The sequence below is a fragment of the Crotalus tigris genome, unplaced genomic scaffold, assembly GCF_016545835.1.
Source record: "Crotalus tigris isolate CLP2741 ecotype Arizona unplaced genomic scaffold, ASM1654583v1 scf7180000019021.11574027:1482141, whole genome shotgun sequence".
In the NCBI taxonomy this organism is placed as follows: domain Eukaryota; kingdom Metazoa; phylum Chordata; class Lepidosauria; order Squamata; family Viperidae; genus Crotalus; species Crotalus tigris.
The window spans coordinates 531,779-557,116 of NW_024097333.1; the positions used below are offsets into that span (position 1 = coordinate 531,779).

General features: G+C 48.1%; 1 protein-coding gene across 4 annotated transcripts in view; it reads left to right on the plus strand.

The window, feature by feature from the left end:
- The first annotated feature begins 352 nt into the window (after positions 1-352).
- PIAS3 (protein inhibitor of activated STAT 3) overlaps positions 353-25,338 on the plus strand; it is a 41,584-nt gene continuing 16,598 nt past the window's right edge. Inside the window, exons 1-8 of one of the 4 annotated variants that reach the window (XM_039358454.1) lie at positions 353-580; positions 14,098-14,563; positions 17,825-17,977; positions 18,774-18,858; positions 19,970-20,020; positions 21,035-21,125; positions 23,305-23,439; positions 24,221-24,326. In XM_039358454.1, the coding sequence (XP_039214388.1) occupies positions 14,101-14,563; positions 17,825-17,977; positions 18,774-18,858; positions 19,970-20,020; positions 21,035-21,125; positions 23,305-23,439; positions 24,221-24,326 (1,084 nt within the window). In that variant the 5' untranslated portion in view covers positions 353-580; positions 14,098-14,100. Of the gene's footprint in view, positions 581-6,033; positions 6,154-13,519; positions 13,555-14,097; positions 14,564-17,824; positions 17,978-18,773; positions 18,859-19,969; positions 20,021-21,034; positions 21,126-23,304; positions 23,440-24,220; positions 24,327-25,338 lie in introns of those variants that run through there. The other 3 variants (XM_039358453.1, XM_039358455.1, XM_039358457.1) reach the window with 3 other exon arrangements.

Consider the following 25,338-nt stretch of genomic DNA (forward strand, 5'->3'; position numbering starts at 1 on the left):
TCTGCCAGGAAGTTTCTCCTTAATTCCAGGTTGCTTCTCTCCATGGTTAGTTTTCATCCATTGCTTTTTGTCCTGCCTTCTGGTGCTTCTAACTTTTCTTCTTCAGCAGAGGCTGGATTCCTGCATCTCTCTCTCTCCCTGCAGACTGCTTTTCATGGCTCAAAGGAGAACAAAAAGGAATAAACCAATGGCAATCCAGAGGGCTATCGTATATTTTAAACTAAGGAGTAACTTGATTTAAGATCCGCTTCAAAGGCTGGCTGGTGTGGTGATTGAACTGCAGGGGGCAGAACCGGTGAATGAAAACCTTTGTGTGTGTGTGAAAGTTTCTTAACAGCCTGCATCCCCAACTTCCTGCTTTGTGGCTGCCACAGGAACCAGCTGGAGGAGTGGTTTTTAAAAAGGCTTTCTGCCTTGGGACAGGGAGAGGGCTTCTTTTGTGCAGGCTCAGTGAAAAAAGCAGGTGGGGAGCCTACAACTCGGGGGAAAGCCTTTAAACCCACGCTACCTGGGTCTCCCATAGGCTTCTTGGCAGAGGCCAATTGGAGCCAAGAGGAAAAGGGACTTTAAAGAGAGCACGGTAAGTGAAAGCAGCCCGGGCCAACCCATTATCCTCCGAAGAAAACTATTTTTGGGGAAGGAAGTGCTTTAAAGCCACAAATTCTGGTTTGGCATCAGCCTCCAGTCTCGGGAAAGGTGACTGATGCCCTCCTGGTTTTGCGGGGTCCTTCAGGGCTGGGGTTTGCCTGAAGGAGGGGGTCAGCCCCCCTTTTAAGTTTCCCATAATACAAATTGGAGTTTTTTTTTGGGGGGGGGGGGCTTCAAGTCAATCCCGACTCCTGCACAAAGCCTGCACTTAGCCTGGCCTCTCCCATTGTGTGGCTGAAAGAGGCTTCGTCCCAAATCCTCCAGCCGGCTTTGTGCCTAAAACGGGATTAAAATTCACAGGTAGCCTGGTGCCTTTAACCCAGTGCTTTACCCCAAATTGGGTAAAAGTGTGTTTTTTTTTTTCTTTAGGTCACCACACAGAAACCCAGTAGCTATCTCAGCTGGGACATCACAAAGAAGACGTGGGGGCAACCTGTTCTCCAAAGGACCTGAATGCAGGGCAAGAAGTAACGGGGTGGTAAAAAGAGAAATCCAGCCTAGAAGTACGGAGAAATTTCCTGACGGAACAATTAACCAGGGGAACTCCTTGCCTCCAGAAGTTGTGGGTGCTCCATTACGGGAGGTTTTTAAGAAGAGCCTGGAGAGCCATTTGTCCCAAATGGTATAGGGCAGTGGTTCTCAACCTTTTTAATGCCGCAACCCCCAACCGGTCGTAAGTCAAGGACTACTCAACCGGTCATAAGTCGAGGACTACTCAACTGGTGCAGCACCGTTTGCAGACTGGGACTTTTGGCGGGCTCAGCAGGGCAGAGACAGCCTGGACAATTCCTATTGGCTTTTGAAAGCCAGTAGAATTAGACTCTATTCAAGAGAGTCTATTCTATTGGCTTTCAAAAGGCAATAGAATAAAAGGGAGGAGCACAGCTAAGAAAAGGGGGGGAAAATGGCGGACTGCGTTGTTTGGCGACCCCCGTGAAATGGTCGTTCGACCCCAAATGGGGTCCCGACCCACAGGTTGAGAACCACTGATCTATGGAGCTATTTTGCCCAGGTTTCTTTTCACTTCCTGCCGTTAAACCAAAGTTATCCTTGTTAGAACATAAAATATAGAATATAAAGAATTAGAAGGGGCCTTGGAGTTTTCTAGTCCAACCTCCTGCTCAAGCAGGAGACCCTATATCCATTTCAGACAGGTGGCTATCCGGTCTCTTAAAAACTTCCAGTGTTGGAGCATTCACCGCTTCTGGAGGCAGGTTGTTCCACTGGTTAATTGTTCTCACTGTCAGGAAATTCCTTCTTAGTTCTAGGTTGGACTGCTTTTTGACAAGCTTCCTTCCATTGATTCCTGTCCTGCCCTCAGGTCCTTTGGAACAGGGCTTTTCAACCAGTGGTACGGGTACCACTTGTGGTACATTGGCACCTGGCAGGTGGTACGCAAGCATCCTAGAAAAGTGGTAGTGGGGGAGGCGAATGAGCTGAACCGGTGGCAGCACCGCACAAGCTTGAGCGAGAGATGGCTGGAGCTGCAGGGCTGTCGGGGCTCAGCGGAAGCTCCAGGATCAGTGCTGCTTTCCAGCTGATCGGCGCTTCTTCAGGATTGTCAGGGCTCAGTGGAAGCGCCAGGATCAGTGCCAGGCTCCAGCTGGAGCTCAGCACTGATCCTGGTGCGTCTGCTGAGCCCAGAAGAAGCGCCGATCAGCTGGAATGTTGCAGCCTCTCCAGGGTCTTGTGATTTACATTCAGATGCTTGGCAACTGATTCATATTTATGACGGTCACAGTGTCCCAGGGTCATGTGAAGTGGCCAAAACCTGCTGCAACCACCCAGCAGATGGGGGGGAATAAAAATCAAACACCCCCCACCCCCCACCCCTGCTGCCAATCCTCAACAGAAACGCTCACAACAATGAAAACCTCGGACAGGAGGAAGAGCCCTGCCGGGCGGGCAGGCAAGTGTCTTGCTCGGCACCTTTTTCGGTGCCATTGTAACTTCGAACAGTCATTAAGTGAACTGTTGTAAGTTGAGGACTACCTGTACTTTATCACTTTTTTCCTTTTTTTTTGGTCATCAAGTTTTTGACACCTTGCTAGGCGACTGGTGGTGCTCAAATATTGCCATATCCTAAAAGTGGTAGAATGGGTGAAAAGGTTGAAAAGCCCTGCTTTGGAAAATAGGTTGTCCTCTCTGTTAAAACCCTCTGGAATTCGTAAGAGTCCTTTCGTTTTCCACAAGAAGAAGGTCGCAAAAAGGGACCACATGACCCTGGGACATAGCAATGGTCATAAGTATGAAGCAGTTGTCATGCATCTGAATTTTAATCACGTGATCATGGGAATGTTGCGATGGTCGTAAGTGTGAAAAACAGTCATACATCGGTTTTTGCCGTCCCGTTGTAACGTCGAACGGCCAATAAGTGAACTGTTGTAAGTTGGGGACTACCTGTATTTTGCGATCTGTTTCACTCCTAGAGAATGTGATTGCAGCTTAGAAGGAGAAATAAAGTTTGAAGGCTGATTTTTCAACAATCAGTTTGGTTGGCCAGGTCCAGATCTGTAGCATTTCCTGCCTTTACTTCAAAAAGACACAGCTTCCACGTACAGGTATAGTCCTCGACTTACAACAGTTCATTTAGTGACCGTTCAAAGTTACAACGGCACTGAAAAAAAGTGACTTATGACCAATTTTCAAAGTTACGACCGTTGCAGCATCCCCACGATCACGTGATCAAAATTCAGAAATTGACAACAGACTCATATTTATCTCACTTGCAGCGTCCTGAGATCACGTGATCCCCTTTTGTGACCGTCTGACAAGCAAAGTCAGTGGGGAAGCCTGATTTGCTTAACGACCGTGTTACTAACTTAACAGCTGCAGTGATTCATTTAACAACTGTGGCAAGAAAGGTCGTAAAGTGGAGCAAAATGAACTAAACAAGTGTTTCACTTAGCAACAGAGATTTTGGGCTCAATTGTGGTCGTAAATTGAGGACTACCTGTATTCCTCGGTCCGCCAGTTGTAGGAGGAGGGAATGTGTTCCTGAGTAGAGAAACACAGAGGGTTATCTACCAATAGTAAAATTAGCAATATAGTATATAGATATGATGAACAGCAAACAAACGTGAACACCAGGAAGATTAAAAACTATAAAAGTTTTAATTAGATAAAATAAAAACTTTTATAGTTTTTAACCTTCCTGGTGTTCACGTTTGTTTGCTGTTCATCATGAATATACCCAGGAATCATTCTTTTATTTTTAGCATTGTTTTTGATAAGTATATAGATATGTATATTTCTCAGCTGTTCTGGAAAAGTAAAGCAGATCTGTTTTATACAATCCATGAATCCTGGCATAGCATTGCTCCATCTGTCGTCCCTTCGTGCCACTAAGGGCTGACTTGCCGCTGAATCAGATTCTGTGGTTCGCTTGGTTGCCTGTCACACACCCAAAAAATCACTGAATTAACGAGGGTTTGGAACTGGCTCTGCTGGGGATGGCAGATTTACGCACAAATGTGGCACTGCCGTGTGTCTCCCAGGAAAACGGATGTGGCCGTGTTGATGTGGAAAGTAACCCCGCTAGCAGGCGGCACCTCCCACTAAGTAAACCCAGCCAGGATTGCACAACTTGGTTAGCAACCAGTTCTCCCAGGACAGGTAATCCTCGACTTACGAACACAGCTGAGCCCAACATTTATCTCATTAAGTGAGAAATTTCTTAAGTGAGTTTTGTCCCGTTTCACGACTTTCCTTGCCACGTTTGTTAAGTGAATCACTGCAGCTGTTAAATTAGTAACCCGGTTGTTAAGTGAATCCGGCTCCCCCGTTGACTTTGCTTGTCGGAAGATCACAAAAGGGGATCACGTGATCCCGGGACGCTGCAACCGTTGATAAATATGAGTCGGTTGCCAAGCTTCTCAATTTGATCACGTGGCCATGGGGGATGCTGCAAGCGTGGAAAATGGTCGTGAGTCACTTTTTTCAGGGCCGCTGTAACTTCGAACGGTCGCTAAATGAACCGTTGTAAGTCGAGGACTACCTGTATATGGAACTGCAGGCCACCCGTTCCTATTTGAGCCCGCTTGTGCAACCCCCTCCCCCAAATGGTTTGTTTCTGATATCTCTTGTGGAAACATGATTTGAATTATTGTAGGCTTCCATTGAGGGGCGAAAAATCCTTGGGGCCAACCTTGCCCTCTGAACAACGGGGCTAGTTTCCAAGGATGCTATTGGCATCGGACCTCAGCCCATTTCCCCTCCTTGACCACCGAGGCAGCGGCATGGACTAAGCTGAAACCAGGGCTGGCAAGAATGCCAGCTTTGCAGGGAGTTATTCTTGTTTATCTTCTGAATTTCTGGGCTGACCAAGGAATTTGCTCCACAGGAAGTGTAAACTGTGGTTTTGCGTCTGTTAATCTACTGTCTCTGCCTGCTGGAATGAGATCATGGCTGTTTTTCAGGCTCGGCGTAAACAATTGTATTTTTTTTTTTTATTTCTATGATGTAACGTGGACGCATTAGAAGAGCTGAATAGATAAATCAGGACCAAAACTCACTAATGATGATTACGGTTGCAGATTATTTTATTCATTATAAGAAGGTGGAGGATATTCTGTGAATCCACTCGTCAAATGTTGGCTTGTTTAACCACAATTTATTCACTAAGCCTGTTAAGTTGGGGCTAACACAGCTTGTCTGCATAAATCCTTGAGGGTCGATTTTGCATACACGGAGTCCTCAACGTATGACCACAATTGAGCCCAAAATTTCTGTCATTAAGTGAGACCCTGGTTAAGTGAGTTTTGCCCTATTTTACGGCTTTTCTTGATACCGTTGTTAAGTGAATCTGGCTGCCTTTGTTAAGTTAGGAGCACGGTTGTTAAGTGAATCTGGCTTCTCGATGGAGATTGTGAGAGCTTCGAAATAGAAGCTTATTAATAGAAATATTTCTACTATTATTTCTATTTCTATTATTTCTATTTCTATTATTTCCATTTCCATTTCTATTTCTATTTCTACTATTTCTATTTTTATTTCTATTATTTTTATTTCTATTATTTCTATTTCTATTATTTCCATTTCCATTTCTATTATTTCTATTTTTATTTCTATTATTTCTATTTCTATTATTTCTATTTCTGTTTCTATTATTTCCATTTCCATTTCTATTTCTATTTTTATTTCTATTATTTTTATTTCTATTATTTTTATTTCTATTATTTCTATTTCTATTTCTATTATTTCCATTTCCATTTCCATTTCCATTTCTATTATTTCTATTTCTATTCTCGCTCCGTCCGCCTGGGCGCGCGGCTGGCACTTTGGCGCCGCTCCCTAAGCGCCGGCCTGCGGTTCCCTACGGCGCTTCCGAGGCCCCGCCCTCTCCTCCCCCGCCCGTCGCGGGGGCGTGGCCATCCCGCCGTCGCTATTGTCTGGCGGGCGGCGGGCGGGCGGGCGTCGCGCGCCTCCTCGGCGGGGCAGAGTTTCTCCCCGGCCCCTGGCGAGGGGCGACGATGCCTCAAGATGGCGGAGGCGGCTGAGCTGAAGGTAGGCGGGGGGGGGGGAAACGAGAGGGGCGGGACTACAAGGCCTATCATCCTCGGGGAGCTGGGGTTGGGGAGGGAGGGAAGGAGGGAAATGAGTCGGGGGGTGAGGAGAGGGGAAACGGGGGGGGGGAAGGAACCGGTGGTCCCATCCCTGCCCGGGAGGGGCAGCGGGGGGGGGCTGATGAGGGATGGGAGGAGAGTCTTTGGGGAGGGGGCTGCGAGGGTCCCGGGAGGTGCAGGATTGGGGGGGCGGTGTTGGGGGAGGGGATTCCAATGATGTTGGGGCTGTGGGGGGGGGCTCTGGGGCTGAATGGAGGGGGCGGGGGCGAAGGGGGCGCAAGAGGGGGCGTTATATGGGGATGGGTGGGTGGGTGAGTTGTTGCGGGTGTGTGTGTGTGTGTGTGTGTGTGTGTGTGATCTGGGCAGGGGCAGAGCTGGGGGTGCGAGAGGGGCCGACAGAGACCCCCCCCCACTCAAGGGTCCGACTCCAGAAGACCTCCCCCACTCAAGGGCCGACCCCAGGAGACCCCCCCACTTAAGGGTCCGACCCCAGAAGACACCCCCCCACTCAAGGGTCCGACCCAGGAGACTCCCACTCAAGGGTCCGACCCCAGGAGACCCCCTCACTCAAGAGTCTGATCCCAGGAGACACCCCCCCACTCAAGGGTCCGACCCCAGGAGACACCCCCCCACTCAAGGGTCCGACCCCAGGAGACCCCCCAATTAATCCACAGGAGACACCCCCCCCCCCACGACCCCCAAGGGTCCGACCCCAGGAGACCCCCCCCAAATCAAGGGTCCGACCCCAGGAGACCCCCCCACTCAAGGGTCCGACCCAAGGAGAACCCTCCACTCAAGGGTCAGACCACCAGGAGACCCCACCCCACTCAAGGGTCCGACCCCAGGAGCCCCCACTCAAGGGTCCGACCCCAGGAGACCCCCCCACTCAAGGGTCCAAGGAGACCCCCACTCCGACCCCAGGAGACCCCCCCACTCAAGGGTCCGACCCCAGGAGACACCCCCCACTCAAGACCCCAGACACCCCCCACTCAAGGGTCCGACCCCAGGAGACCCCCCCACTCAAGGGTCCGACCCCAGGAGACCCCTCCACTCAAGGGTCCGACCTCAGGAGACACCCCCCACTCAAGGGTCCGACCCCAGGAGACCCCCCCACTCAAGGGTCCGACCCCAGGAGTTGAGGGGCTGAAGCGGGTCTGGGGTGCCAGGGATCTGTGCCTTGATGGGATAACCGAATAACAGAGCTGGAAGGGGTCTTGGAGGTCATCTAGTCCAACCCCCTGCTCAAGCAAGAGACCCCATACCGTTTCAGACAGGTGGCTGTCCAGTCTCCTCTTTTTAGCCTCCGCCAGTGATGGAGCATCACAACTTCTGGATGTTCCACTGGTTGAGTGTCCTCACTGTCAGGAAGTTTCTCCTTAATTCCAGGTTGCTTCTCTCCTTGTTTCCATCCGTTGCTTCTTGTCCTGCCTTCAGGTGCTTTGGAGAAGAGGCTGAACCCCCCCCCTCCTCTTTGGGGCAGCCCCTCAAAATACTGGAACTCTGCTATCATGTCACCCCTATAGTCCTTCTCCTTGTTAGATTAGCCAAGCCCAATCCCTGCAACCGTTCTTCATAGGTTTTTGTCTCCAGGTCCTTAATCATCTCAGTTGCCCTTTCCAGAGCCTCAACGTCTTTTTTTACATTGTGGTGACCAAAACTGGATGCAGGATTCCAGGTGTGGCCTTAGCAAAGTGGTATAAACACTTCATGTGATCTTGATTCTGTCCCTTTGTTAATGCGCTCTAGGATTGCATTGGCTTTTTTGGCAGCTGCCGCACATGGCTGGCTCATATTTAAGTGATTGTCTACTAGGACTCCGAGGTCCCTCTCAGTTCCTGCAACTAAGCCACACACCTAATCAATATGTGTCCTCTTGGTTTTTCTTGTCTAGACTTCTTTTTTCTCTATGTTGAATTTCATTTTGTTAAATAGGGCCCAGGACCCTAGGATGCTGCAGCCATCGTCAATACTTGCCAAGCATCCAAAGTTGATCATGCGACTCTGGGGATGGTGCAGCCATCATCACTGAAAATTGGCTATAAATCACTTTTTTCATTGCAGTTGTAACAACTGTTTACCACAAACAGTTGTCGGTCGAGAACAACCTGCACAGGTAGCCCTCAACTTAAGAGCACAAGTGAGCCCCAAATTTTTGTAATTGAGACATTTGTTAGGTGGGTTTTGTCCCATTTTACGACCTTCCTTGCCTCGGTTGTTAAGTGAATCGCTGCAGTTGTTAGGTTAGTAACATGGTTGTTAGGTGGATCTGGCTTCCCCACCGATTTTGCTTGTCAGAAGGTCTCGGGATCACTGGAACCGTCATAAATATGAACCCGTTGAGAAGCGTCTGAATTTTGATCTGCAGACAGGAGGTGCTGCAAAAGTGGTAACTGAAAAACCACCATAAGCCACTGTTTTCAGTGCTGATGGAACGGAACGGTCGCTAAATGCACTGTTGTAAGTCGAGGACTGCCTGTACTCCGTCCAGCTCTGGTTCCCACCATACAAAAAAAAAAAAGATGCTGAGGTCCTGGAAAGAGGGCAGAGAAGAGCAACCAAGATAATTAGGGGTGGGAGGCTGAATTGTATGATCAACGAAAGGCAGACATGTCCAACTCACGACATCGCGTGACATATCGGAGCTTTTTCCCCATTGCCGGCAATGGGGTGGGCGCGGTTTCTTCGTGACGCATCTGCCCGCGGGCTAGCAATTTGACACCCCTGATGTAAGGAAACTAATTTTGTCTAATAGTTGAAGAAAAGGATTGGGGGGACATGATTGGAGTCTTCCAATAGTGTCCCCAAATTTGGGCACCAGGGACCAGTTCCGTGGAGAAAGTTTTTCCACAAACCAGAGAGTGCATAATTTTGTGTGCTGTCTGCATCCCACGGATGGGGCTTTGCTTGTTTGTGCGGACCGGTTGCTGGCATGCTGCGGACCGGTACCAGTCCACAGACCGGGGGGTTGGGGACCCCTGCTCTAGAGCAGTGGTTCTTAACCTGGGCAATATTGCCCCCCAGGGGGCGGATTTCATGTTTCATGGGGGCGATGGAAGAAAAAGGGGCGACGCGGGGGCGAAGAAACAAAAAGGGGGCGATATGGGGGCGATGGAGCGAGAAGTTTTGGGGACACTTTTGAGACTTTTTCGTACAGCGAATCGCTGCATATCTGTCGTACGAAAACATCCCATCGCTCGCTCTTAGTGGATTGAATTGTGTTTTCAAATGTTCCTCCAGCTAGCTTCAGTACAGAACGCCGTACATATGTGAAGACGCATCTTCATGCGCGTCGCGCAGCAGCCTCGACCCATACAGTGGTGCGTTATTGGCCAGAATATGGGAGATATGGGGAAAAGACTGGAAATAAACTATTTGCATCGATATGTCCTGAGGACAGTTTTAAAGAAAACAAAAAAAGCGTTTGCATAAATTGAAGAATTATTTCCTATGTTGTGATTGAGAGGTTGTGTTGGGGGAGAGGGGGGGCGATGACAACTTCCTCATTGGCTCAAGGGGGCGATTCGTTCAAAAAGGTTAAGAACCCCTGCACTAGAGCACCAGAGAGCAGGACGAGAAGCAACGGGTGGAAAGTTAGCAAAGAGCGATCCAAACATAGAAAATAAGGAGAAATTTCCTGACAGAGCAGTTAATCACGAAGTTGTCATTTGTCTGACATGGTCTGACATTGGTAAAGGGTCTCCTGCTTGAGCAGAGGGTTGGATTAGATGACCTCCAAGGTCCCTTTCCAGTACCGTTAGAGAACGATCCAATCTAGAACTAAGTAGAAATTGCCTGACGTTGAGAACCGTCAGCGAGGGGAATCGCTTGCCCCCAGATTTGTGAGCTGGAGGTTTTCAAGATGGAATTGGAGGGGCATTTGTCCCAGCTGGAATAAGGTCTGCCTTTGGCAGGGGTTGGACTAGACGACCTCCAAGGTCCCTTCCAGTTTTTTGGTTCTATGAAATACCTGTGATTTTGGTGATGTTCCACTAGCTCAGTGGTTCTCAACCTTTTTAATGCCGCGACCTCCCAACTGGTCGTAAGTCGAGGACTACTCAACCGGTCATAAGTCGAGGACTACTCAACGGGTGCAGCACCGTTTGCGGACTGGGACTTTTGGCCGGCTCAGAAGGGCAGAGACAGCCTGGACAATTCCTATTGGCTTTGGAAAGCCAATAGAATGAGACTCTATTCAAGAGAGTCTATTCTATTGGCTTTCAAAAGCCAATAGAATCAAAGGGAGGAGCCCAACTAAGGAAAAGGGGGGAAAAAATGGCGGACTGCGTTGTTTGGCGACCCCCGTGAAATGGTCGTTCGACCCCAAAGGGGGTCCCGACCCACAGGTTGAGAACCACTGCACTAGCTCCACTAACATTTCTTTTAATGTTATAAAAGTACATTATTCTTCCCATGATTTAATGTTGGAGTCCAATCAGCATCGCTTGAAAGACGCTGTAAGCACCGCGTGGCTCATCCCTTCTCTACACCCACGGCCACGTATTGGGTGTTTCAATTGTTTTGCTTGATTTTGGCACAAAATACGGATGGAGGAAAGCTCCGGCGCAAGATTATCTCTGAATTGACTTTGAGTCCTCCAGTTACGACCACAATGGAGCCCGACATTTGTGTCGCTAAGTGAAACATTTGTTAAGTGAGTTCGGCCCCATTTTACGACTTCCCTTGCCACCTTTGTTAAGCAAATCCCTGCAGTTGTTCAATTAGTCACAGGGTTGTTAAGTGAATCTGGGTTCCCCGTTGACTCAATGTCGCAAAAGGGGGTAAAGTGACCCCCGGGGACACTGCCACCGCCATATAAATATGAGCCCAGTTGTCAAACATCCAAGTTAAAAATCACATGACCGTGGGGATGCTGCAATGGTTATGAGTGCGAAAAACGATTACGAGGTCCCTTTTTTCCAGTGCCGTTGTAATTTTGAACGGCCGCTAAACGAACCGATGTAAGTTGAGGACCCCCTGTGCCTAAAAGGAGACGTCGAAGCTTCGCGCTGTTTCGGGGGGGGGGGAGTAAATTCAACTGGGCAGGGCCGATCCTGCTTGTCTGAGCAGCCTTGCAATGCGGTGGAAAGGAAACGCGGCCGAGCTTCCGACATGCCAGGAAGACGGTGGCTGTGCGCAGGCTCTCATATGTGGCGTTTGGTTGCCCACCCCCTCTTAAAGGAGGGAATTTTCCAGGCTGGGTCCCCTGCCAGCCCCCCCCCCTTTTGCAAATAAGCCCTTGGTGAAGAGCTCCAGAGGGTCCTTTGGCACACATGGCGGGGCTGCGGGAATCCTGTTTTTCCAAGACTGGGTGGGTGGGTGGGTGGGCTCGGCTTCTCCGTTTTTTTCTCTACTCTTTTCTCTCTTTGAAATTGGAAGGCTTCTTCCCAGCAGGCAGATTCATCCCTGCTGGCCCCCTTCCTGTGTATGTGTGTGTGTGTGTGTATGTGTGTTGTTTGTTCCGTATTTCATTGGCAGGGGAGGTTTGCTCTAGCTGCCTATTGGGAGGACCACGAAGGGAGGGGGGTGTGTGTGTGTATGGGAGATTGGGCTTTAGAAACAAATAGAGAAATTAGTTAGCACAGATTTGACATTTTTTTCGCCTCTCCTGGGGGGGCTTAGAGACGTAGAGAACGGCCCTGGAGAATGTGGTACCGGTAGTCCTCAACTTAACGACCACAGTTGAGGCCCCAATTTTGGTTGCTAAGTGAGACAGTTGCTACGTTGCTATGAATTTTGCCCTCTTTTAGGACCGTCCTTGGTTGTTACTTTGAACATCACTAAATCAATGGTTCTCCACCTGTGGGTCGGGACCCCGTTTGGGGTCGAACGACCATTTCACGGGGGTCGCCAAACAAGGCTGTCCGCCATTTTTTCCCCCTTTTCTTTGGCCACGCCCCTGGCCCCCGGTGATGTATAAGTGGTTGGGGGTCACCACAACATGGGGAACTGTATTATGGGGTCGCGGCATTAGAAAGGTTGAGAACCACTGCACTAAATGAACGGTTGTAAGTCGAGGCCCTCAGATTAAGAGTAATGATGGGTCACCTGTACCAGGATGGCTTATTCAGCAAGCCACGATGAAAACGTTGCCTTGCAATTACATGGCAGAACAGTAGGAGAGGACATTTGTCACTCAGGGCTGAACTGTGTGTTGTTGTTGTTGTTGCTGTCTGAGCTGGGTGGTTTGTTTGCAGACGTTTCATGACCCAACTAGCTAACATCATCAGTGCTACAACGGACTGGGCTTTACTCTCTGTTTATGTACAGTGGCTTGCCCTGTCATTGTTGTTAGGTGTTAAACAGCACCTTCCAGCACTGACGATGTTACCTAGTTGGGTCAAGAAATGTCTGCAAGAGAAATGGATAGACTAACATTAGAAATGAAAGAAAAAGATGATTCAGTTTATTTTAGAACTTGGGAAAAATGTTATCAATGGTTAGAGACATGTTAGAACTTGAAGGATTTAATAGAATAGATGCCTGATTTTTAATCGAGTTCTAACTAACATTTTGATGATACGATTACTTTTCCTGATTTACTGATTTTCATTTGTTACTTTTGATTGTTAGGATTATTTTTTTATTTTTAGACTTTATTAGTTGTGTTTACTTAATAGATCAACGTATTTGTTTACTAATTGTTTTTAATATGTTACAGTTTAAGCTTTGTTAAAAATGGTTGAATATGATATTTACTCACTATTATGATCCGGACGGTTGCTTGTTTGTTGAAATATGTGATTGTACCTATCCTTATTTTACCCCAATTCCTTATTTCCTTCCCTTCCCCCTTTCCTTTTACCCTTCCCTTTACCATACCTGTAAATTGTTCCTATTTTTCCTTACCTATATAAATTTAATAAAATTTTGTTAAAAAAAAAAAAAGAAATGTCTGCAAGAGAACAACCAAGCTCCAAAAGCCCCAAGGACTCCACACGATTATATACCAATACAGTTAATCCTCGACTTAACGACCACAATTAAGTGAATTTGGCTTCCCCCTTGACTTCGCTTGTCGGAAGGTCGCAAAAGGGGATCACTTCATTTCTGCAGCCGTCATAAATACAAACCATGGTGATGCTGCAATTGTCCTAAGTGTGAGAAACGGTCCTGGGTCACTTTTTTTCAGTGCCGTTTTAACTATGAACGGTCACTAAATGAACGTTGTAAGTCGAGGACTAGGTGTTTCTCGATGGGTCAGAACGGGCTGGAGCTCCCTATAATTCCATTTTATTTTTATCTCTTTTTCAAAAAAATATATAATTTGGATTATAGTGAAAGATCAATCGCAAGAGAAGTATCTCTTGGTGTGGAAAAGATGGATAAATTTTATACAATATAGGTATGATATTAGAAAATATTCCTTAGCTTTCGAATAACTTATATTTAAAGTTAAGATATTATTTAGAAGTGTAGAATAGTTTTGTTTTTTTTTCTCATTATTTTTCTTATTCTCTTTCTTTTCTTCTTTTTCTCTTTCTGTTTTTTATATATAATGGAGTTAAAGTACTTAATAATGTGTCTATTGAATGTAATTATATTTGTTTGAGGTTTATTTGAGTTTAAAAGTTTTTTCTTTTAAGTTTTAGTTAACCTTGTATTCAGCTCTGGGAAGAATAGGGGAGGGTTTTGGGGAGGGATTGGGAAAGGGGTTTTTATTGTAAAATTGTAAAAATTTATAATATATATATATATATATATGTATATGTGTGTGTATGTATGTATGTATGTATGTATGTATGTATGTATGTGTGTGTGTATATATATATATATATATATATATATATATATATATATATATATATATATATATATATATATATATAATTTTATTGTGTTCTCCGCAGTTTAATTTTTTCATTTTCTGTCCACGCTTGTCTTCCAGCACATGGTTATGAGCTTTCGGGTCTCGGAGCTGCAGGTGCTTCTGGGCTTCGCCGGGCGCAACAAGAGCGGGCGCAAGCACGAGCTGCTCACCAAGGCGCTGCAGCTGCTGAAGTCGGGCTGCAGCTCCGCCGTCCAGATAAAAATCAAGGAGTTGTACCGGAGGCGTTTCCCCCGCAAGATCCTCACCCCTTCGGACTTATCCATGCTCCACCTCCAGGCCGGGCCGCTGCCCTCGGCCACGGCTTTGACCCAGGGCGCCATGTGCCACCTGCCTTACGACAACGGAGCGGTAGGCTCCAGTATGCCAGCCGGCATGCTGCCTCCCGTGCCGATGCTGGGCTCCAAACACGAGGCTGACGTGCCTCACCTGTCGCCCCCCGTCCACCCCGTCCATCCGGACGTGAAGATGCGACGCCTGGCCTTCTACGACGTGTACGACGAACTCATCAAGCCCACCACCCTGGGTGAGTGCTCGGCCTGGGGCCGGCTGGAGCCGGCTTAGCGTTTCCTGGTGGGGTTCTGGGGGCCACAAGGGGTGGGGGCATCACAATAGAATTTGAGGAATGGTCTTTTTTTTTAAAAAAAAAAAATTTAATCCCATCTTTATTATTTTTATCGATAACTCAAGGCAGCAAACTCCTAATACAGGGATTCCTCAACTTACAACAGTTCATTTAGCGACCGTCCAAAGTTACAACGGCACTGAAAAAAGTGACTTTAGGGCCGTTTCTCACACTTAACGACCGTTGCAGCATCCCCAGGGTCACGTGATCCAAATTTAGATGCTTGCCAACTGGCTCATATTTATGACGGTTTGCAGTGTCCCCTTTCTGGCAAGCAACATCAATGGGGGGGACCTGGACTCACTCAACAGCCGAGTTCCTAACTTAATGGCTGCAGTGCTTCACTTAACAACCAGGGCAAGGAAGGTCGTAAAAATGGGGCCACCCTCACTTAACAAACGTTTCACCTCGCAACGAAAATTCGGGGCGCAGTCGTCGTCGTACGTTGAGGACTGTCACAACTATCCCCTGAGATGGTTGGACTGGCCCAGGGTCAGCCGGCTGGCTTTTGTGGCTAAGGCGGGACTAGAACTCGCAGCCTCCTGCTGATTGGCCCAAAGTCACCTGGCCGGCTTCCACGCCCACGGCAGGACTAGAACTCGCAGCCTCCTGCTGATTGGCCCAAAGTCACCTGGCCGGCTTCCACGCCCAAGGCAGGACTAGAACTCGCAGTCTCCTGGTGTCTAAGCCAGCACTTTCACCGCTACGGTCTCTCTTTCTCTTGTTGCTCAATGTGCCTGTTTTTAAAGTTTATTTCCCAGTTTTCCTTTGCTTCCCATCTCAGGATGGGGGGGGGAGGTCGTTTGTTTTTGGCAGGCCTGGCCAGCGGGCAGCTCAGAGAAGGACTGGAATGCCGTGGTCCGGAGGCGTTGGTGCCTTCCAGACGCAAGCAAGCAGGAAAAGTAGAAGCCAGGAAAAAAGTCTCCCGTCAGAAGGTGGCCATCTCCCATTGCCCAATGTTATCCCTCTCATGACTGGGAATTCAGTTATTGGCAGGTATTTATTTATGAGACTTATATACCGCTTTAAGTGCAAGCACTCTCTAAGCGGTGTACACCAGTAAGCAATGTATATATATATATTTACGTTGCCCCCAACCATCTGGATCCTCATTTGACCTACCCCGGAAGGATGGAAGGCTGAGTCAACCTTGAGCCGGTGAGATTTGAACCGCTGACCTGCTGAACGCAGTCAGCTAAAGTGGCCTGCAGTACAGGTATGGGCCGCCTTTCTTCGCTTTTGCAGGCTATGACGCATTTCGATGGCCGGGGAGAGGCACTTCCGTGCAGAGAGGAACCCACTTCCAATTTGAGCAATTTACAGAGGGCCTTGGAGAAATGCATAGGCTGCAGGATCCAATCTGGGTTGGTCATTGCAAGCTTCCCAGCTTCCGGACGTGTTCTGGAGCCCACCACCGGGGAACTTCTCTCTAGCCTACATACATGATGGGCTCCTCCTGCGACACACTTACTCGCTTTCATTTGTGAACTTCGTAGGCTCTTTCCTGCCAACCCCACATCTGTCTTGTCAGATTTATCCCCTGCCTTACGACGTCGTCCAAGAATTAGGGGTTTTTCTTATGGCTCACAGTCACTCTTAACTGAGGATGGAGATCCCGCTTTGCTTTCTCCAGAAACATCCTAATCAAGCTTCACCGAGGACGTCCTGGGAAGACTTCAGGATATCAGCAGCCCCTTCCCCGTTGACATGCAGACGGTGACAGGGCAGCTTGGTGTGTCGTCTGGAAGAGAGTTCTCCAACGAGAGGCTTATTTTTTCAGCCACTCTTTCTCTCCAGCTCTTTTTCTTGGAGGACAGGTTAGGCAAAATACGTTAATTGGCTGGGTGTGGATAGGTTGTAGGTGGCTTCCTTTCAAGTGAAATTGAAGCCCTGGTTTTATTTGGCTGGATCGTTTGCCCTCTTCCGCCTGGGAGTTTCCTGCTTCCATTCTCTCCTTCCTTTCCAAAACAGGACCACTAACACCCATGGAGGAAGACCACATAAATCTCGGATTTAAATAAACATGGTTCTAAAGCAGTGGTTCTCCACCTGTGGGTCGGGACCCCATTTGGGGTCGAACGACCATTTCATGGGGGCCGCCAAACAACGCAGTCCGACATTTTTTTCCCCTTTTCCTTAGCTGTGCTCCTCCCTTTTATTCTATTGGCTTTTGAGAGCCAATAGAATAGACTCTCTTGAATAGAGTCTAATTCTATTGGCTTTCCAAAGCCAATAGGAATTGTGCAGGCTGTCTCTGCCCTGCTGAGCGCGCCAAAAGTCCCATTCTGCAAACGGTGCTGCACCGGTTGAGTAGTCCTCGACTTACGACCGGTTGAGTAGTCCTCAACTTACGACCAGTTGGGGGTCGCAGCATTAAAAAGGTTCAGAACCACTGTCCTAAAGTTTGTTTGCCTGGCCTGTAAGCCAGTTTAGAAGGATCGTGTGCTGAAAGACAATAAGTTGAGGGTGGAGGTTCGTTCTCCGAGCTTGTGGGTTGGTTTCCGAACGTTTTGTTACCCGGCTAGGTAACATCCTCAGCGGAATTTAAAATATTCCCGTGTCGATGTTCTTCTGCTTATAAGCAATTCCATCAACAGACGCATCGTCCTACACCCAGCCTATGAACCTCTGAGAATTCAAATCAACCAGACAAGTAACCAGCAACAGCACCAAACCACACAATTCCGCCCCCCTCCACCAGCTTTTCACTTCCCAATGACCCTCACCTGATGTGACCCACACCTGAATATATAAAGAATGGCTCCTGGAATTGGATATGTCTAGTTTAGTGAAAAGAAAGACTTAAGGATGACATGATAGCAGTGTTCCAGTATCTCAGGGGCTGCCCCAAAGAAGAGGGAGTCAAGCTATTCTCCAAAGCGCCGGAAGGCAGGACAAGAAGCAACAGATGGAAACGAATCAAGGAGAGAAGCAACCTGGAATGAAGGAGAAATTTTCTGGCAGTGAGCATAATCAACAATCAACCAGTGGAACAGCTTGCCACCAGAAGTTGTGGGTGCTCCGACACTGGAGGTTTTTAAGAAGATTCTGGACAGCCATTTGTCTGAAATGGTGTAGGGCTTCCTGCCTGAGCAGGGGGTTGGACTAGAAGACCTCCAAGGTCCCTTCCAACTCTTGTTGTTTTGTATTCTGTAAATTCAGGGAGACAGGATAGCCATGCTCACGTGCTGTGGAAGATGGGCAGAATTGCTTGGAGTCTTTCCAGCAGGACAAGGAACCAGGGCTTTAAGTCAGAGGTCGCCACCTCTGGTACTGGTCCGTGGCCCTTTGGGAAGCAGGCCGCACGAGCAGCGGGTGAGCACCTGAGCACGGAAAGCTCCATTTGAACAAGCGGCAGGCGCGCACGCAAAAGCCATCCCCTCCCCCCCCCCCCGCTGTGGGTCCGCAGAACGGGAAAAGTTGGGGAACCCTTTAAGTGACGAGGAAAGAAGAATTTCCAAGTTGTGAGGGGTGTTCAAGAATGGGGCAGACCGAAGGCTGGAGGGCCGTCTGTTGGGGTTGCTGCTGTAGTGCAGAGGTCACCAACCTTTCTCGGTTGGTGGACCAGAGGGAAAGGAAGGGGGAAGCATTTTACACGCGCGCATGTGCACACACACAAACAGGGCCCTGAGCACCCGCGTGACACTTGCTAGCACCGCCCCATTTTTGCCACGCGGCACCCTGTTTTCGCTGCACGGTGCAGCGTAGCAGCGGCGCTAGCGTGAGTGGGGGGTGAGCGTGCACACATACGTGTGCGTTCTGGCCAGCCTGTGGCCCATAGGTTGGGGGTCTCCTGCTGAAGAGAATTCCTGCCTTGGGCTGGGGGCTGAGCCGCGATCTCGCCAAGATCCCTTCCTACCCTGATAGTCTATCACAGGGGTCTTCCAGCTTGGCCCTTTTATGACTTGTGGACTCTCAGCGTACCTGGTTGAGGAATTCTGGGAGTTGAAGTCCACAAGTCATAAAAGGGCCAAGTTGGAAGACCCCTGGTCTATCATCACCACTATTTTCATCCTAGCAGCAAACTCGGGTGGCCGGCTTGGCGTAACTCTGGGCATCCCTCCAAAATCCAGGGGTTGGGCGTGAATATTCTGTGCTTCTCTCATTGCAGCTTCGGTGAACAGCCAGAGGTTTGAAGAAGCTCATTTCACCTTTGCTCTCACTCCCCAGCAGGTGCAACAGATTCTCACTTCGAGGTAAGGGGAGGTCTTTTTTCCCCACTCTGCTAAAATAAATCTCTCTGGTTATTGATTTTAAAATGTTTACATCCCCCCCTGATTGAGAAAAGTCTACAATAAAATTTAGCAAGTAATAGCCTGCAGCACGTCAAGTGTGCAATAAAACTTAAGCATATGGAATAAAATACCGTATATTCCGGCGTATAAGACGACTTTTGAGAGCGTTGAAACAGCCTCCAAACTTGGAGGTCGTCTTATATACTGAGTCGTCTTATACGCCGGAAATAAGGTAGTTTCTGGCATATAAGACGACTTTCTAGGCATGCGACTCGGCGTTGATCGTCTTATACGCCAGAAATAATGTAGTTTCTGAAGTATAAGACGACTTTCTAGGCATGCGACTCGGCGTTGATCATCTTATACGCCGGAAATAACATAGTTTCTGGCGTATAAGACGACTTTCTAGGTATGCGACTCGGCGTCGATCGTCTTATGCGCCGGAAATAATGTAGTTTCTGGCGTATAAGACGACTTTCTAGGCATGCGACTCGGCGTCAATCGTCTTGCGACTCGGTGTCGATCGTCTTGCGGCCCAGCGTCAAACTAGGGGGTCGTCTTATACGCCAGGACGCCCTATACGCCGGAATATACGATACATAAAATAACAAAAAAAGAGTAATGGCTGAAGTTTAAAAATGACGTGTCACAAAGATGCTTTTTCACGAGACAACTGGACTTCCTTGTTTCTCTTTGAAGACATTTCACCTCTCATTCAAGAAGCTTCTTCAGCTCTGACTGGACGGTGGGGAATGGAGTCCAGTCAGTCCAATTGTCTCATGAAAAAACTATAATCTGGAATTTCAAACAACGGCCACAGGGAGGAATTAAGTTTCTCTCCCACGCTCTTTGAGTCAACCCCCCTGTTTTTGCTTTACAGCAGTGCTGATAAGACTCTGCTCTGTGGCTGATCCTACCCACTGATTAACAGAATGTCACCTGCAGAAGTTCATCCAGTGGGGCTACATGCCTAATTGTTATGTATATGTAGGCAGGGGATCCCAAAATTCGCTGTGTTATTTTTCCAGACAAATTTAAGCCTTTTTTTCTTGTCTTTTTTTTCCCCCTCCAGAGATATCTTACCTGGTGCCAAATGTGATTATACTGTACAGGTACAACTGAGGTAAGAAAAGCTTAGCTTAACAGGATGCTTGAAAAGCAGCAAAATATTTGCTGCACCTATAGTGGCAGGAGAGACCCTGACTCATCAGCCACCAAGGGACCTTGGAGGTCTTCTAGTCCAACCCCCTGCCCAGGCAGGAGTCCTTATTCCAGTGGTTCTCAACCTTTTTAATGCCGCGACCCCCAACCGGTCATAAGTCGAGGACTACTCAACCGGCCGTAAGTTGAGGACTACTCAACTGGTGCAGCACCGTTTGCAGACTGGGACTTTTGGCGGGCTCAGCAGGGCAGAGACAGCCTGGACAATTCCTATTGGCTTTTGAAAGCCAATAGAATTAGACTCTATTCAGAGAGTCTATTCTATTGGCTTTCAAAAGCCAATAGAATAAAAGGGAGTAGCACAGCTAAGGAAAAGGGGGAAAAAATGGCGGACTGCGTTGTTTGGCGACCCCCGTGAAATGGTCGTTCGACCCCAAATGGGGTCCTGACCCACAGGTGGAGAACCGCTGCCTTATACCATTCTGGACACATGGCTGTCCAGTCTTTTCTTGAAAACCTTCCGTGATGGAGCACCCACAACTTCTGGAGGCCAGTCGTCCCACTGTTTATTGGTTCTCACTGTCAGGAAATTCCTTCCTTATTTCTAGGTTGGATCCCAGTTTAACAAGCTTCCATCTGTCACTACTTCTCTAGCCACACCTAGCAGAGCAAACAACCATATTTCAAACCCTTCCTTGCTCTTGTGATAATATGCAAGGGAGCCATTCTTGCTTAAACTTAGTTGGATTTCTATTGTAGCGATATACTGTCAATGTTCCCATTTCCACATTTGTCAGATTTTAGTCTCCCAGTCTGACATAGTTCACAAGCATATCTTTTTGGACATTGTGTGCTAGGTTTACTGTGCTATTACTGGTCAATGCCTTCTCAATGGATTTCAGCTGTAGAATCTGGGATTCTTAGGGCATTTCCTCTCCCCCCCCCCTTGACCCTTCTGGTGTTTATATTTTTTCAGGTTTTGCTTATGTGAAACCAGCTGCCCGCAAGAAGATTACTTCCCTCCCAATTTGTTCGTGAAGATCAATGGGAAGCTGTGTCCTTTGCCCGTGAGTAGCCCTCTCTCTCTCTCTCGGTTTCCCAACTCTGAAAGTGAATGGTTCATCTGGATCAGGGCTTTTCAACCTTTTCACCCATTGTACCACTTTTACGATACGGCAACATCCGAGGACCCCCAGTCGCCTAGCAAAGTGTCAAAAACTTGATGATAAAAAAAAAAAGGAAAAAAGTGATAAAGTACAGGTAGTCCTCGACTTACGACAGTTCGCTTAGTGACTGTTCGAAGTTACAATGGCACTGAAAAAAGTGCCCCCCAAGCCACAGCCGAGCGAGACACCTGCCTGCCCGCCTGGCTGCGCTCTTCCTCCTGTCCGAGGTTTTCATTGTTGTGAGCATTTCTGTTGAGGATTGGCAGCGGGGGTGGGGTGGGGGGTGTTTGGTTTTTATTCCCCCCCCCCCCCGTCTGCTGGGTGGTTGCAGCAGGTTTTGGTCACTTCACATGACCCTGGGACACTGTGACCGTCATAAATATGAATCAGTTGCCAAGCATCTGAATGTAAATCACAAGACCCTGGAGAGGCTGCAACATTCCAGCTGATCGGCGCTTCTTCTGGGCTCAGCAGAAGCACCAGGATCAGTGCTGAGCTCCAGCTGGAGCCTGGCACTGATCCTGGCGCTTCCACTGAGCCCTGACAGCCCTGCAGCTCCAGCCGTCTCTCGCTCAGGCTGTGCAGTGCTGTCCCCAGTTCAGCTCATTCCCCTCCCCCCCTACCCCTTTTCTAGGATGGTCGCGTACCACTGCCAGGTGCCAATGTGCCACAGGTGGTACCCGTACCACTGGTGAAAAGCCCTGATCTGGATGATTCAGACAGCCCCCAACTCAGGGGGCTCCATGTTGGGGTTCAACCTGCCCAAGACAGCTCGGATTGGGCAACCTTCCTCGGAGGTCAGGCTCTCTCCGTTGTGGTTGGGGGCAGAGAGTGTGTCCAGGTAGCCCCTTGTTAAGGGATTCCATCTACAACGAACCCCAAACTTACATTGCTAAGTGAAACCTTTCTTAAGGGAGGTTTGCCCCATTTTACAACTTTTCCTATCGTAGTTTGTTAAGTGAATCACTGCAGCTGTTAAGTCAGTAACCCGGTGGTTAAGTGAATCCAGCTTCCCCATAGACTTTGTGGGTCAGAAGGTCGCAAAAGGGGATCACGTGACCCACCCCGGGACCGGCGACCGTCATAAATACGAGTCAGTTGTCAAACGCCTGAATCTCGATCACGGGATCTTGGGGAGGCTGCAATGGCCGTCGATGTGGAAGTCACTTTTTTCAGTGCTGTTATAACTATCGAACAGTCATAAACAGGCGTTATAAGTCGGGGATTCTCTAGATAGGTCAGAACAGGCTGGAGCTGAACACCACGAGAGGGAAGCCTTGTTGAAGTTCTTCTCTCTGGATGGTTCTTGAAGGAGCATATTGATGTCAAAGGGCCCTCGGACGCTGTCGGGTTTTTCGGGCAGCATGGTTTTTGGCAAGTTATCCAAAATTTCTGCAAACATCATTCTACATTTTTTAATCATTCGTTTACATCAGGGGTTCTCCACCTGGGGTCGGGACCCCATTTGGGGGTCGAACGACCATTTCACGGGGGTCGCCAAACAACGCAGTCTGCCATTTTTCCCCCTTTTCCTTAGCTGTGCTACTCCCTTTTATTCTATTGGCTTTTGAAAGCCAATAGAATAGACTCTCTTGAATAGAGTCTAATTCTATTGGCTTTCAAAAGCCAATAGGAATTGTCCAGGCTGTCTCTGCCCTGCTGAGCCCGCCAAAAGTCCCATTCTGCCAACGGGGCTACACCAGTTGAGTAGTCCTCGACTTACGACCGGTGGAGTAGTCCTCGACTTACGACTGGTTGGGGGTCGCGGCATTAAAAAGGTTGAGAACCACTGGTTTACATGAATTATACATTCATGCATAAATCATACACTTACATCAGTTGCTTTCTTCCCACAAGTCCCTGGGGAATATTTGAACATGGCTTACGGTGACACATCGCACCAAGCCAAAGTGTGGTCGATTACACTCGGATTACGGCTTAATGTAGTGTTGAACCCGTCCCATTTTGGTTTGTCAAGCAAACCGTAGTGAAGAAAACAATCTCCTGCCATCCTGTGTATCGTAACGGTGGTCAGGGTCCCCGAAGGCCTGACTGCAGATGTTCTCTTCTGCCGATGCAGGGTTATCTGCCTCCCACCAAAAACGGTGCGGAACCGAAGCGGCCGAGTCGACCGATCAACATCACGCCCTTGGTGCGCCTTTCAGCCACGGTCCCCAACACCATTGTGGTCAACTGGTCGTCGGAATTTGGCAGGGTAAGAGGGGCTCGGAAGCGGGAGGGCGGGAGGGCCAGCCGTTGGAGGCAGCGACATATCCAGCCTGTGAAAGCCAGCAGTGGGGGCACTCACAAAATGTTGCGATGCTAGTCCTTGACTTACCACAGTTCATATGGAATGGAACGGAACAGAATACAGAATACAGAATACAGAATAGAATAGAATAGTAGAATAGAATAGAATAGAATAGAATAGAATAGAATAGAATAATTAGAATAGAAATAGAATAGAATAGAATAATTAGATTTATGGCAAGGCCATAAATCTGGAAATGTTGGGATTTATTTATTTATTTATTTATGAGACTTATATACCGCTTTAAGTGCAAGCACTCTCTAAGCGGTGTACACCAGTAAGCAATGTGTGTGTATGTATATATATATATATATATATATATATAATATATATATATATATATATATATATATATATATATTTTTACGTTGCCCCCAACAATCTGGGTCCTCATTTGACCTACCCCGGAAGGATGGAAGGCTGAGTCAACCTTGAGCCGGTGAGATTTGAACCGCTGACCTGCTGAACATAGTCAGCTAAAGCGGCCTGCAGTACTGCACTCTAACTGCTGCTTTAAATGAATAAAGAAATTAGCCAACATATGAGAATCAGAACGAAGCCTCTTGCTTGCTTGAATGAATGAATGAATGAATGAATGAATGTATTCATAAATGTAAGTCAGAGCCAAGTTTCTTAAATATATTTCTTTCTGTCCACGACATAATCCTGCTTTTGCTCTCTCCAGAATTACTCCCTGTCCGTTTACCTGGTGAAGCAGCTGACCTCGGTGACGTTGCTGCAGAAACTGAGAGCCAAGGGCATCCGCAACCCCGACCACTCCCGAGCCCTGAGTGAGTCCCCAAATTCTTTTGAGTGCTGCTATCGCAGCAGGCCCAGGGCTCTGGCAGCAGCTGCCCTCAACTTGCCTGGGGGCCTTAAACACAAACTTGAACCTTGGGCACTAACTAAAAAAAAAGTGAAATTCAGTAGTGAAAAAAAGTAAGGTTCTACATTTAGGCAAGAAAAACCACATGCACAGGTATAGTATAGGTCAGTGATGGCGAACCTTTTAGAGACCAAGTGCCCAAATTGCAACCCAAAACCCACTTATGCATCGTCGGGTGCCGGGTGGGTGTGTCCCATTGGGTAGGTGTGTCCCATTGGGTGGGCGTAGCTGCGGTGGTAATGGCAGACTGGGTGGGACTAAAAGTTCAATCAATCAATTCCAACTTTGCAAGATCTTTTTTTTTCCCGCGAGGTTGAAATTGACGGATTGATTGAACCTTTTTTTTTGTACATGGCGGCGGAGGCCTAAAGCGAAAAGGTTTTATAAAACCCAGCTGAAGGCCTAGGACTGGGGCGACGGTGCGCGTGCCCACAGAGAGGGCTCTGAGTGCCGCTTCTGGCACCCATGCCATAGGTTCGCCACCACTAGTATAGGTGGTCCCTAGTCCAATAGTACTATAGTAACCGTAGTGGACAATCACTTAAACAGGAGCCAGCCGTGTGCGGCAGCTGCCAAAAGAGCCAACACAGTTCTAGGCTGCATCAACAGAGGGATAGAATCAAGATCACGTGAAGGGTTAATACCACTTTACAATGCCTTGGTGAGGCCACACTTGGAATACTGCATCCAGTTCTGGTCACCACATTATAAAAAAGATGTTGAGACTCTGGAAAGAGTGCAGAGAAGAGCAACAAAGATGATTAGGGGACTGGAGACTAAAACATACGAAGAACAGTTGCTGGAATTGGGTATGTCTAGTCTAGGACTGGGGGTGACATGATAGCAGTGTTCCAATATTTGAGGGGCTGCCCCAAAGAAGAGGGAGTCAACCTATTCTCCAAAGCACCAGAAGGCAG